Raw genomic sequence first — 12,333 nt, forward strand, 5'->3', positions numbered from 1 at the left:
AGCCTTGATCATGAATTAATCTCAAACTAGAAGTCCCCGCCCCATGACAGCATGAGGCTTTGGGGGACAACTAGACACAAAACATAACATTTCTAAAGATCTCTAATCGGAAAAAGTATGTATGTATGTACCCAGGCCATTGAACTTGGTAGGTCAGTAGTCTTAGCACTGAAGTATATCCCCAGCTTGTTTTGTTTATGTTTTGAGATAGGGTCTTACTAAATTATCGAACCTGGCCTGGGACTTGGAATCCTCCTGTCTTAGCTTTCTGAGTAGCCAGAATTATAGGCACATACCTACTAGATGCACAGATTCAGTTATCTATTTCTGGAAAACAAATTATGATAAACTTACATTAAATAGTAATCATTTATTATCTTAAGAGTTTCTTTAGGTCTGTCTTGTAGCTATGATCAGATGGTAGTATGCTAAAATCATCCCAGAGCCTTCCTCATTCATCTATCTGGCCATTGATAATTGGCCTTTGGCTATGACCTCAACAGGATTTGTTGACCTTCATGAAAAATGTTGCATCCTTTTCCTTACAGTGTGTAATTTATGATCCCAGAGCAAGTGTCCCAAGACAGAAATTTAATGGAAGTGGTATCTTACCTCACCTAACATTGTAAATCATTATATTCTTATTTCTGTTCAGTTGCAAGAAAGGCTAAGAATATAGCTCAGTCGCACAAGTGCCAGGTCCTGAGTTCGAGTCCTAGTACAAAAGCAAAAACAAAAACAAAAAAACACCATGTAGGTAGGTCCAGTGAATCATATATATATATTTTTTAATCCTATGGCAAATGTAACTCAGGACCAGGTAGATGCTGTGCCACTGAGCTGTGGCCCTGGCCCTAGGTCATACTAACATTAGATAAAATTTTATGGGAAAAATATTTTATGATTTGTGGAAGAGAATGAAGGAGAAAGAATAGATGATGTGGATAACCAAATTCTTGACACAGTATATATAATCTTACCAGGCAGGTGCTTATGCGGCTGAGCTATAATAATCTTGAATATTTGGTTTTATGATATTGCTTACTGTTGTAGGGAATCCAAATGAGGAGCATGATTACAGAGCATATAATGAAATAAGATGTGAATACGATTTTGAAAAGTTTTGTTGTTTTTGTTTGAGAGGTTATGGTTTGTTTTGTTTTGCTTTTTTTTTTAAAAAAAAAAAAAAACAAAAGACAGGGTCTCCGGGCTTGGGAGATGGCTCATTAGAATAAGTGCTTCCCTGGCAAGTGCAAGGGCCTGAGTTCAATCCCCTGTTCCACAAAAAAATTTTAAAAAAGTAAAAACAGGATCTCACTTACTCTGTGATTCAGGCTGACTCCCAACAGTCCTCTTGCCTCAGCCTCCAGTGTGCTGGGATTATAAGCGTTAGTCAGCATGCCCATATGATTTTGAGAATTCTGTGAAACATGGAAAAATAAAAAATTAGAATAGGTCCCTGTTCAAGAAACACCAGAATGTAGGTGACAGCCCAATAAATTGCCAAAGCCAGTAGAATAGGGTAAGATCATAAAAAAAGATAGAACTAGAAAGCCAAAGCTGAAATTAAAGCTTTTATTTTATTTTTATTTTTAAAATATTTTTATTCAGTTTACAATTAGCAATTAGGTTTGTTTTCAGGCACCAGAATGGAACCCCCCCCCCCCCCCGAACTGGGGATTGAACTCAGGCCCTTGTGCTTGCCAGGGAAGCACTTATTCCACTGACCCATCTCCCCAGCCCCAAAATTAAAGCTTTTAAATGTGAAAGTGAAGGAATGGTCATTTTTCATTAGAGTTATTTTCAGATATAACTGAAGATTGTGTTGTATATTTAGAAGTCTCTTGTATACTGATGATAATTGAAGCTATGAAAATAAATAGATGTGGTGGCACACACCTGTAATTCTAGTACTCAGAAGACTGAGACAGTAGGATCATTGTGACTTTAGGACCAGTCTGGGTTACAAGCTGAGTTCAAGACCAGTCTGGCTCTCAACTTTAACGCCATCTTCTTAGGAACCTCTGCGCCATGAGAGCCAAGTGGAGGAAGAAGCGAATGCGCAGGCTGAAGTGTAAAAGAAGAAAGATGAGACAGAAATCCAAGTAAAATAGCTCATACACCCATGGAGCCAAAAGAACAGAAAGAATGCTGGAGGCTGACAGTGCTCATGCAAGTTTTGGACTGCATGCTGGATTAGAACTTCATTGCCATCTGATTGCCAACACCACCTCAAAGGAGATCCACTTGGTTCCAACTAAGCAGTCTCCTGGGGGTTTTTTTTGCCCCAGACCTGTGGCATTCTGGACTACTTCTGTTCTCGCTTTTGGCTGAGTGTAAAATGTGTATAATAAATCATCTCTTCTGTGTTAGCTGAAGAATTAAAAAAAAGACCAGTCTGAACTGCATTAACAGGGCCAGTGAGATAGCTCAGTAGTCTGAAGCGCCTGTTTAGGCAAGCTGAGGCCGGCGCAGGTGCATGGTTCAATCCCCATTACCACATGCAGCTCCAGCCCGGCCCCCAAGGCAGGCTGAACCAGCCACAAAAAAAAAAAAAAAAAATTAGAGCCGGTGATATAGCTCAGCAGACTAAGCACTTGCTTAGGTAAGTGCAGGGGCCAGGGTTCAATCCCTGGTACCACATGCTGCACTGATCCCACCCCTGGGCACACTGAGCTGGCAATGGAGTCCAGGCATGGTGGCGCATGGGGAGCAGAAATCAAGAAGATCACTATGAGTATGAGCTGTGTAGTGAGACCCTACACGCGCACACACACCCTGAACAGCATAACAAAACCCTATCTCAAAAAAATGAAACTAGGGAATAGAATAGGAAGATAGGTCAGTGGCATAAGTACCTGCCTGGCAAGCACAAAGTCCTCAGTTCAGTTCCCAGTATAATATCCCCCCCAAAAAAATCCACTCCCTAAAAATAAAAATCAAGTCCTTTAACCTAAAAGACACTTATTTTTTAAAAACTAATTTTATTGAGAAACAAATAGCAATCAGACTGTTTCAAAACAGGTTAGTAGGACAGTTACAATAATTAATACATTGCATATTGTTGTCTTCGTAGTATTCATAATACACGATGCAGACATGATATCCTGTCCGAACACTATCACTACAAACCTTTCTTCTCATTGAAGTAAGAGAAAGTGGCTGTATGTTTATCCTATTTTATATATATATAGATATTTATCTATCTATCTCACTATAAAATGGTCCTTCATTTATATCCCCTTTTTTGTTTAGTTTTATTAGAGATGGGTAATCCATTGCCATTTAAATATTGTAGGTGCATGAGTTCAGCAAAATAATCCAATAGTCCATAATAGTAGTGGGTTATCTGTAGGACTGGCAATGTCAGAAGCTGTTGACTTGAAGACATTCATTTTTGAACAATTAAACTCTTATCTTTTGCTCTTCGTCACATATAGAATATCTTTGTTATTTTGGGTTTTTGTTATGGTTATTTTGAGAAAGGGTCTCACTGTCTCACCATGTAATTCAGGATGGCCTTGAACTGACTACAGCTGGACTCAAAAACTCTGAGGGATCCTCCCACCTCAGCCTCCTGAGTGCTAGGATTACAGGTGTGCATCACCATGCCTGGCTAGAATGGTTTTTAATCTACATCTTATTTGGGAAATGTGTACCAATTTTTATTTTCTTAGGCTTATTATAATAATCCTTCAGGAAAAATACTGTAAATTGTCAGCTTACATATGAAAGATAAATGTTTATAGTTATTAAGTTTAGTCTTGCTATGGAAAATAGAGTAACTCCCTTGTCTTTCATCAGTGTATAAAATTATTCATAACTAGCTGGGATTAATTTTTGTCTATGTATGATTTACTGTCTTTTTTAGTAAATGGAGTTTCCTCTCGAAGTCCAAGATTGGTTGCTTCCATGGATGACTCTGTCGATAGTCTACTACAGCGGATGGTACAACATGAGGACCAAGAGCCCATGGAGAAAAACATTGATGCTGTGATTGCAACTGCATCTGTACCACCTTCCTCCAGTCCAGGCCGTACCCACAGCAAGGAACGAACTCTGGCAAAACCAGACAGTCTTCTAGTGCCTGCAGTCCCAAGTGACTCTTGCAGTAACAACATCTCGCTCCTTTCTGAAAAGTTGACCACAAGCAGGTGTTCACCCCATCATATCAAGAGAAGTGTAGTGGAAGCTATGCAGCGCCAAGCTCGGAAAATGTGCAATTATGACAAAATCTTGGCCACTAAGAAAAACCTGGACCATGTCAATAAAATTTTAAAAGCCAAAAAACTTCAAAGGCAGGCCAGGACAGGGAATAACTTTGTAAAACGCAGACCTGGTCGACCTCGGAAGTGTCCTTTCCAGGCTGTGGTATCGATGCAAGCATTCCAGGCTGCCCAGTTTGTCAGCCCAAAATTGAATGAAGGTGAGGAGGAAACACCACTGCATCTCAGTCCAGATACAGTTACTGATGTAATTGAGGCTGTTGTTCAGAGTGTGAACTTGAACTCAGAACATAAGAAGGGGTTGAAGAGGAAAAATTGGATAGTAGAAGAACAGGCCAAGAAAAAGCAAAAGCCATTACCAGAGGAGGAAGAGCAAGAAAACAATAAAAGGTAATTTCTAATTTAAATTATTTAAGTAGAACCATCTAGCTTTGTAAAACTGTAATAAATCTATACAGTTGAATTATTATTCTTTTTTCCCCCCTCCTTGCTGGTGTGTTCCTCTTTAGTTGTTTTCAGAGTGCCAGTTTAAACTTGGATAGGTTGAATTAACCCAACCCACTTCTGACAAGTATACTCAACATGATGTCGAAAGTATAACATTCAATTTATTATTTATTTCTTAAGAGACAGTTTTCTTCAGTCCATTAAGATCCAGCTCTCCTTACATAGGCTTTGGTGGAGGCCATGGGGCAACACCAGCAGGTCTAAATTAGGATGGAGGTATTGAGTCCTTTCGGGCTTCACGAGATGGATTCCTGACCACTTTGCTATGAATGGCACAACTCAAGTAATGCAGCTTCACATAGACCTTGCGAAACACTAACCATTGAAGGCACTCGCTTCGGAAATGTCCCTGACAGCGACAGACTTAACTGTGTTCTGAATGACAAACTTTTTAATGGCCTTATCCTTGGGTACACACCAGGTGCAGTTTGGGCAGCGAATAGGCTGCACATGACTTTCACCCTTTTTGGCATGACCATTGTTCCTTCTTTTTTTCATAATCTTAGAAAGGAAGACCCAAAAGATCAATTGGACTGTGCTGGCCCCGTCCCTAGGGCATGTTGAGATGGTGACTGAGACTGGGCATAGTGGAATGAGCCTGTAACCCAGTGCTTGGGAGGCTAAAAACAGGAGGATCACTGAGTCTAATCTGTGTAGTGAGACTCTGGAGACTCTGTAGTAAAAATACAGCGGGGGGGGGGGAGTTGGATTATTCTGTTAATCTTAAAATCTTTTTTATTTTTAAATATGTAAAGACTGTCCTTTTTTTAAATTATTGTTTTTGAGACAGGTTCTTACTCTGTTCTTTAGGCTAGCCTGGAACTCACTGTATAGCCCAGGTTGGCTTGGAACTCTTGGCATACCACCTGCCTCAGCCTTCCAAGTGCTGAAATTATAGGGCTGTACCACCATGCCTGGCCATAGTATCATTTTTTAATTTTGCTTTATTCCCAAAGATACAACACAGAAAGTAAAAATAATTTTTAAAAGACCATTTAATCCTTTTGTGTACCCCATCAGATTCTTTATTCTTTTCTGGAGAGTGTACTTGGTGTATGGGAAGTCTTTTGTTAGGCTTCATTTTGATTGATTGATCTTTTTGGGTGCAGTGGATTAAATCCAAGGTTTAACATATTATATGTTTCTAATATCCCCAGCCTTTACCTTGGTGTGGTGGGTTGCTAGAGGTCAAACACCCAGGTCCTTGCACACACTAGGCAAGTGTACTACTGCTAAGCTATATCCCCAGCCTACATTTAACTTTTTTTTTTTTTTTTTTGTAGTCAAGATCTTGCTAAATCACTTAATTTCCCCAAGCTCAGCCTAAATTTGCTATATTTCTGCCTCAGGTTTCCCAAAGTGCGGAGATTACAGTTATGTACCACCATTTCTGGCTGCCTTTAACCATTTTCAAGTGTACATTTCAGTGGTATTCATCATGTAAAATCTTCATACATTTTCCTTTTTTTAACTGCATTTGGTTTTTATAGGGTCTCACTATGCAGTTTGGAATCATGGTGATCCTCCTGCTTTCAGCCTCCCCGGCGCTGGGATTACAGGCATGCGCCACTAGCCCAGACTCTGGCTGGCTCAGCCTGCCCTGGGGGGTGGGGCTGGTGCAACTTTTTTGTGCTAGGGATTGAACCACGGTCCATGTATTTGCCTAAGCTTGCTTAATTTAAGCAGGTGCTTTAGTCCACTGAACTATCCCACCAGCCTCACCATACATTTTCTATAATTCTTCCTTGCAAAAGTGAAACTGTACCAATTAAAAGATGATAATCTGATTCTTCCCTTTGCCAAGCCTCTAAATACCACTGTCTTATTTTCTGTCTTGGTGATTGTGGCTATTCTGAGAACCTCATAAGAGTAAAATCATAGTATTTGTATTTTTATGACTGGTATTAAGGTCCTTTAAAGCTCAGCTATCTTTTAGTGTATGTCAGAATTTTCTTTTCTTTTTAGGCTAAAGAATAGTCCATCATACTTCATTTTGCATATTTATCCGTTAGTGGGTATTTAGGTGGCTTTCTTTTTAGGTGATTATTCAGAGATGCTGGGAAAGTGAAGGGTGTTCAAATGTTACTTTAAGACCCTATATCAGAGGGCTGGCCAAATAGTTTAGCGGATTAAAGCGTGGGGGACGGAGTTTCAATCCTTGGGCCTGCTATGCTGGCCCTGCCCCCTGGGTCCTGTTATCCCAGCTCTTAGGAGGCTGTAAACAAGCGAATCACTATGAGTCCGATCCAGTAGTGAGACCCTGAACACCCTGTAGACCCTTCCCTAAAATACAAAAAAAAAAAAAAAAAAAAAAACCCTATATTTAGTGCTTTTGCTGAGTCATATGACAGTTATTTTTAATTTTTTTTTTTTTTGTGAAACTACTGTGGTGTTTTCTACAGTGGCTATACCATTCCACATTCCCCGTAACAATGCAGTGTTTTCAGTTGCTTTATATCCTTTCTACTTTTTAGTCATTGTAGCCATCCTGATGGGTCTGAAGTAGTATCTCATTATTGTTTTGATTTACATTTCCCTAATTACTAATGATGTTGTCTGTCTTTTCATGTAGTTATAGGTGTTCTGATTTTGTTTTTTTGGGTTGTTTTTTTTTAATGTATTTAGTACAGGGTTTACAGGGCCTTTCTACACAGATCTAACTTGCAGTGATCCTCCTGTTTTTCAACCTTCAGAGCTCCTGGGATTACAGGCACCCACCACCACGCCCAATCTCAATTGCGGTTTCAGCATACCCTAAGGGTAGGGCTGACATAGCAAACTGGGGATCAAACACCCAATCCCTGCCTCTGTCTAAACAGATGCTTTAATCTGGTGAGCTTTCTGACTTGCCCTTTGTTTTTGAGACAAGAGTTTCACCAGGAAGTTTAGGCAAATCTTGAACTCACTTTGTAGCCCAAGCTGGCCTTGAACTCACAGCAATCATGCCTCAGTCTCCCTGAGTGCTTGGGTTACAGGTGTGCGCAATCACACCCAGTTTGGCATACACCTCTAATCCCTATACTCTGGGGTGCTAAGGCAGGAAGATCTCAAGTTTGAAGCCTCTTTGGGTAATTTAATGACTTAGTGTCTCAAAATAAAAAAAATTAGAACCAGATTTGGAATATAGCTCAGAGTAAAAGCCCTGGGTTCAATCCCAGTATCGCCAAAAATCCCTTACCTTACTCCATAGTAGGCTCATATTATCATTGCTTAATTACTTTCCTTCAGTGAATTATATGTTGCTAGTTTATCTGCTTGATTTTTTGAGACGAGCTCTTGCTATATAGTTCAGGCAGACTTTAAACTTACTATGTAGCTCAATAGGTCTTAAACTCAAGGTAATGATCCTTTCTCATTCGTACTTGGACATGCACATCTAGCTACGTTTAACTTTTAATAACTTAAGATTTGTTTTATGTTACATGACTAAGAGATTTAATTTTTTTATCAAATGTTTAAATAGTCATAGCAACATTTTTTGGTTCTATTTTGGTATCACTGTTGTACTAACTTTAGAAATGAGGATTGTTGCAAATTCAAGACCAGCCTGGGCTATAAAGTAATCTCAAGGCCAGTCTGAACTCCATAACAAGACCCTGTCTCAAAAAAGAAAAGAAAAGAAGAGGGCCAGAGATATAGCTCAGTGGCATAAGCACATGCCTGGCAAGTGCAGGGCCCTGAGTTCGATCTGTAGTACCAAAAAAGAAAAGGGGCTAGGGATGTAGCTCAGTGGCATAGGCACCTGCCTGGCAAGCACATGGTCCTGAGTTAGATTCCCAGTACCAGAAAGGAAAAAAAAAAAAAAAGGCTGGGGAGATGGCTCAGTAGAATAAGCACTTTCCTGGCAAGCGCAAGGGCCTGAGTTCAATCCCCAGTTCTGCCCAAAAAAAAAGAAAAGAAATTGTATGTGAAAAGACATGATATAGTAAATTCTCAAAGCCAGCAAGTTTGACTTTTTCTTGACTGGAATTTATATGTACTTGTTATATGATATATTTTTATTCATTTATTCATTAAGTTTATTACAAAATCATTAGAATCCAGCTACTTAGGAATACAGTGATAAGTGAAAATATTTACCCTAGGCCAGGGAGATAGTTCAGTGGCTTAAGTGCCTGCTTGGCAAGCACAAGGTCCTGAGTTCGATCTCCACTACCAAAAAAAAAATAAAGAAAATAATTTTCCTGCTTTCATGAACTTTACAGTCCAAATGCTTTTATGAATTATTTACTATATATGATGAGCATATATAGTAGAGTAATTGACTTATTTTTCTTGAGTAGGTAGTGATGGAGATAAAATCCACAGAATAGATTTCTTATATTACTTAAAAGGATAAGGGAGGGCCGGGGAGATGGCTCCATAGAATAAGCGCTTCCCTGGCAAGCGCAAGGGTCTGAGTTTAATCCCCGGTTCCACCAAAAAAAAAAAACCCAAAAAACAAAACAAACAAACAAAAAAAAGAATAAAGGAGCCAGCCACAGTGGTGCACACCTGTAATCCCAGCACTCAAATAGCTGAAGCATGAGGATCATTGCCAGTTGGAGACCAACCTGGGCTACAACATGAGCTCAAGACCAGCATGAACTACATAACAAGACCCTGTCTCAAAAAGACAAAAACAAAAGAATAAGGGGCAGAAGATATAGTTTAGCAGCACAGCACCTGGCAGGCACAAGATCTTTAGTTTAATTCCTAGTACCCAGAAAAAAAAGTATAAGGCCAGAGTAAACACAATAGGAAAGTATATGTTGAAAAGGCATTAAAGTTCCAGAGAAGTGAAAGAAAGCAACTATGGCCAAAACGCAGAGTAAAGTAAGAGTAGGATATTTAGTAACTATTGACTAATAACAAACCATAATGCAAATTAATAGCTGCAAGCTGCAGGGAAGCGCTTATTCTACTCAGCCATCTCCCCGGCCCCATCTATGTGCTTTTTAAAACCACATTTGTTCTGGCTGCATACTTAGAAAATTGGCTTTAATCATATAATTCCAAATAAAAGATACTTGGCTTTAAACTGGGGGAAAAAAAAATAGCTGCAAGCTGGATTCTAGACAGAAATCTGAAAAAAAATTAAGATTTAAAAACAATATATAGCCCGGCCAGATAGCTTAGCAGACCAAAGCACCTGCTTAGGCAGAGTGTAGTGCCTGGGGTTTGATCCCTGGCATGCTGTGCTGGCCCCGCCCCTTGGGGTTGAGCTGAGACATAATTGAGAATGGGCATGGTGGCACGTGCCTGTAATCCCAGCACTTGAGAGGATGAAAAGAGGAGGATCACTATGAGTCTGATCTGTATAGTGAGACTCGAAAGACCCTGTACTAAACACATTTTTTAAAAAATGTATAAAAATTTTCAAGTTAAAAAATAAACACTAAAAATCTCAATGTGTTCCTTAGTCATATGGCACTTGCAAAACATGGTGGAGATTTTTGAGTTCAAGTCCCAATACTACTAAAATAAATAAATAAAAATATTTTAAAATTGGAGCTGGGAAGATAGCTCAGTGGCACAAGCACCTGCCTGGCAAGTGCAAGATCCTGAGTCTGATCCCCAGTAACAAACAAATAAAATAAAATTGGATCCAGGTGTGGTGGTACATGCCTGTAATCCCAGCTCTCAGGAATCAGAGGCAGGAGGATCACTGGAAGTTTGAGACCAACCTAGACTATGAAGGATGTTCAAGGTCAGCCTGAATTGCATGGTGAGGCCCTGTCTCAAAAAGGAAAACAAATTTTAAGTGAGCTAGTCCCATGCCATGTCTACAATCCCAGCTAATCAGGAGGCTGAGGCAGGCAAGTAGATCTCAAGTGCAAGGCCAGTCTGGGCAATTTTGCAAGACCCTGTCTCAAAATAAAATTTAATGAAAAGACTGGAAATATAGCTCATTTTAAATCCCTGGATTCAAACCCTGTTGCCACATAAATTTTTTTTAAAAATTAAAACTTAATAAAATACTTCTGGGATATGCCAGAAGTTGCATTGAAATAGTCTTTCATGCTTTTTAAAAAAATTATTTGGTACAGGGTCTAGCTACTCACCTTGGACTCATAGTGATCTTCCTGTCTTAGCCACCCTGGCACTGGGATTACAGGTGTGCATCACCATGCCCACTTACAGTGGCCAGCACAGTGTGCCAAGGGTTCCAGGGCATGCAGTACCAGGGATCAAACCTGGATCCTTGCACTTGCCAAGCAAGTGCTTAGACCACCAAGCTATCTCCCCAGTCCTAGTCTTTTATGCTTATATCACTAAAAATAATAATTTGCTGATCCACATATTCAGGTAAGAAATTATAAGAACAGTAAAGCAGTTAAGATCCACAATCATTGGGGCTGGGGAGATTGCTCAGTAGAATAATTGCTTCCCTGGCAAGCACAAGGGTCTGAGTTCAATCCCTGGTTCCACCAAAAAAAAAAAAAAAGCCTTAAATTAATAAAAGCAATGTATGATAGAATCATTTAAGACCAAAATCAGGACCGGCCAGATACCTCTGCAGATTAAAGCTGCTGCTTAGGCAGAGCAGGGACCAGGGTTCGAACCTGGCATGCTGTGCCAGCCCCACCCCCAGGGTATGCTGAGACATTGAGACTGGGCATGGTGGTGCTCATCTGTAATCCCAGCTCTAGGAAGGCTGAAAACAGGAGGATCACCACAAGTCCAATCTGTATAGTGAGACCCTGTAGACCTTGCACTAAATTTAAAAAAAAAAAAAAAAAGACCAAAATGATTTCTTTGAAAACTAATCAAATGGGTGAACTAAGTAAAGTAATAATTAAATGAAAAAAGAACTTTTTGCCCAACTGTATGATTACACATACCTGTAATTCCAGCACTCAGGAGCCTGAGGTAGGAGAACTGCTTCAAGTTCTAGGCCGTCCTAGGCTACATGGTGAGTTCAAAGCTCACCTGAACTATATGGAAATATGAATTAATGGTCATAAAATATATATAAAAAATGGAAATAGCTTAAGTTAACAGGTCAAAGGTAAGTAAATTACAGTTTTTTACCCCATAGACTAATTTTTATTACCATGGTAATAAAAATTAATGAATTACACGAAATGTTGCGGGATTGTCCTGCTACAGGGTTGTATATGGTTAGATTTCTGGACATATGTTTCAACATAAGAATTATATAATTCTTTATGCCTGTTTTTAAAATATATTTTAATTTTTAAAATTGTTTCATCATATTCTGTAGGGACTTAAAGTTCAACATATCAATACTTGATGAAAAATACCTGTTCCATGTTATGCCTAAGATCTTTGATACGCAGACAGATAGTGAAGTTAAGCTTAACAGCCTAGGTTGTATGATAATAACAATAAGCTTCTCTTCTGGAGGGTTAACAACCTAAATTTGCAGACCAAAATTAGAGAAAAAGGAGGGCCACAAGGAAAGCCAGCATTTTGGCCCTAGCCTTCCAAGGTCAGTTAAGACTCAGGACATATGAGAACTTGTACTGTAACGTCATGTAACTCAGTAGTGTCCCAAATTTTCTAATCAAGGAGATTATGGGGCCAGAGAAGAAAGTGATCGATGATGTAGAGTGTGCCTAAGGAGAGTCACATGGAGAGAAAACATTCTCTCAGG

The 12,333-nt window shown here is 39.5% G+C and overlaps 1 protein-coding gene across 4 annotated transcripts in view; it reads left to right on the plus strand.

The window, feature by feature from the left end:
• Ash1l (ASH1 like histone lysine methyltransferase) overlaps positions 1–12,333 on the plus strand; it is a 227,482-nt gene that overhangs the window by 125,366 nt on the left and 89,783 nt on the right. For all 4 annotated transcript variants that reach the window (XM_023713581.1, XM_023713580.1, XM_004629756.2 and 1 more), the window contains one exon: positions 3,872–4,616. In XM_023713581.1, the coding sequence (XP_023569349.1) occupies positions 3,872–4,616 (745 nt within the window). The remainder of the gene's footprint in view (positions 1–3,871; positions 4,617–12,333) is intronic.

The sequence above is a fragment of the Octodon degus genome, unplaced genomic scaffold, assembly GCF_000260255.1.
Source record: "Octodon degus isolate 3935 unplaced genomic scaffold, OctDeg1.0 scaffold00032, whole genome shotgun sequence".
Lineage (NCBI taxonomy): Eukaryota > Metazoa > Chordata > Mammalia > Rodentia > Octodontidae > Octodon > Octodon degus.